Source organism: Brassica rapa, chromosome A08, assembly GCF_000309985.2.
Source record: "Brassica rapa cultivar Chiifu-401-42 chromosome A08, CAAS_Brap_v3.01, whole genome shotgun sequence".
Classification (NCBI taxonomy): domain Eukaryota; kingdom Viridiplantae; phylum Streptophyta; class Magnoliopsida; order Brassicales; family Brassicaceae; genus Brassica; species Brassica rapa.
Window position 1 is genome coordinate 5,692,679 of NC_024802.2, and position 2,364 is coordinate 5,695,042.

Consider the following 2,364-nt stretch of genomic DNA (forward strand, 5'->3'; position numbering starts at 1 on the left):
ACAAACAAATATCTTTTATTAGCTGAAACCACGTGTGTATCGGTAGATTTAGATGCAGGCTATAATTATCACTCATTAATCTCTCTATTTATTCCTTACCAATACTTGACGGTTACTACAACACAACGCATCATCATGGCGTCTTATCTCCGAGTCTCTCTTTCCTTCATATTCTCGGCTTTGCTAATCTCACCGGCTGTCTCGCAGTCATGTTCGTCACAGACATTTTCCGGCGACAAATCATACCCTCACTGTCTCGCCCTCCCCAACCTCAAAGCCTTCCTCCATTACTCCTATGACGCTGCCAACACAACTCTCGCCGTTGTTTTCTCTGCTCCGCCGTCAAAGCCGGGCGGTTGGATCGCGTGGGCGATTAACCCTAAAGCCACCGGCATGGCTGGATCTCAAGCACTCGTCGCCTCAAAAGACTCAAAAACAGGTGTTGCCTCCGTGACGACGCTTAACATCATCTCATACAGCTCGCTTGTCCCGGGAAAGCTATCGTTCGAGGTATGGGACGTAAAGGCGGAGGAGGAGGCGGCCGGAACTTTAAGAATCTTCGCGAAGGTAAAGGTTCCGGCGGATTTAGCGGCGAATGGGAAGGTTAACCAGGTTTGGCAGGTTGGACCTGGAGTGTCACCAAACGGGAGGATACAGCCACACGATTTCAACACTCCGAATCTTAACGCTGTTGGATCGCTCGATCTGAGCGGTGCCACTACAGGGGTATCTGCCTCCGGCGGCGGCGGTGCTGGAAACTCAAGGATTCATAAGAGAAACGTGAGTTTGATTCTACTTTTGAAACCATTTGTTCTTTGAAGAATTAACAATTTGAATATGAATCTGATAGATCCATGGGATATTGAATGCGGTGAGTTGGGGAATTTTGTTTCCGATTGGAGCAATGATAGCAAGATACATGAGAATATTTGAATCGGCAGATCCTGCTTGGTTTTACCTCCACGTGTCATGTCAGTTCTCTGCTTATGTCATCGGTGTTGCCGGATGGGCCACCGGACTCAAGCTCGGCTCCGAGTCTAAGGGAATTCAGTTCAACAGTCATCGCAACATCGGCATTGCTCTCTTCGCTATAGCAACGCTTCAGGTAAACCAATGCTAATCCTCATTAGATTCATTTGTGTGGAAACACTGCGCCTGGGCCAATAGAAAAAGATGTGTTTGTTCTCTTGTTCAACTATGTTTGTCTTGTTTAAAGATGTTTGCGATGCTGTTGCGGCCGCGCAAGGACCACAAGTTGAGATTCTTTTGGAATATTTACCACCATGGAGTTGGATACTCTATCCTTATCCTTGGAATCATCAATGTTTTCAAAGGTCTTAGCATCTTGAACCCAGAGCATACTTACAAGACTGCTTATATCGCTGTGATTGCTACTTTGGGAGGCATTACTTTGCTCTTGGAAGCTGTTACTTGGGTCATTGTCCTCAAGAGAAAATCTGCTAATTCGAACAACCCTCCCAAGCCCTGAGTAATTCAAATGATCGCTATTTTTATCTCTTAAGTTACAAATGCGTTGCTTTATCTCCCACTTTTGATTCATCTCTAGACGTGGCTTGTGTTTGATGATGTTGACTTCTGGTGTTTATGTATAGTAGGAGAAAAAACCTCATGTATTAGTGTTTCTTCTTTGTAGCTTTGTCTTTTGTTTCCTTGTTTATGTGACTGGCGCAGAAGTATTATTTTGTAGGATTATTTTTTATCTTTCATGTTTAGTAAAATCCCTACTAATAATAAGTTCAAAATTAATTAAGACAAATTCAAAAACTCTAAAGTCTACGTGCTTGCCTTCCGGCTTTGCTTGTGGGGCACAACACCTGTCATAAGGTTCTTATTTTCGGTATTTTTCTAAGCAAGTGTTTTAACTATATAGCGTCCACCTACTACCGAATCACTTTTAGTTACAACGTCTTTCTTTTTTATTCTTTTCTTTTGTGCAGAATGAAATTCAAATTCTAGTGGAGATCTCTTTTTAAGTTTTCAACGTTTTGTTTTTTTTTTTTCCTAAAAGTTTTCAACGTTTCCACTTTCTTTCGTAAAGGTGGGGTCTTTCCTGGATTGACTCGTTGACACAAGTCACCCTCGAACAAAATAAAAATAATGTACTAAACAGAATCTTTATATATGTCGTATTTGGCTTGTAGTGTGTGAGAGTTAAAACGCTGTTTGAACCGAAAACTGTGGATAAACTAGTAAAAAGAAGAGACGAAAACTCGTCGGTGAATTGAGACAAAAGCGTTTATTAGATCAGAGAATCGTTCGGTCGACTTATAAATAAGGAAATAAGCGGTAGAAAGCAAGCCGGCGAAAGCTAGTTCGCCGCAAGGTACAAGCCGGCGAGAAAGA

The 2,364-nt window shown here is 42.4% G+C and overlaps 1 protein-coding gene across 1 annotated transcript; it reads left to right on the top strand.

Annotated features, from left to right (window-relative positions):
- On the top strand, positions 1–1,733 carry LOC103833334 (cytochrome b561 and DOMON domain-containing protein At4g12980; the record flags this gene model as incomplete). Its single annotated transcript, XM_009109422.3, has 3 exons — positions 1–780; positions 851–1,105; positions 1,217–1,733. Coding segments are annotated over 3 exons (1,308 nt in total), but the record flags the coding sequence as incomplete, so codon positions are not given.
- Between the last annotated feature and the right edge of the window lie 631 nt (positions 1,734–2,364).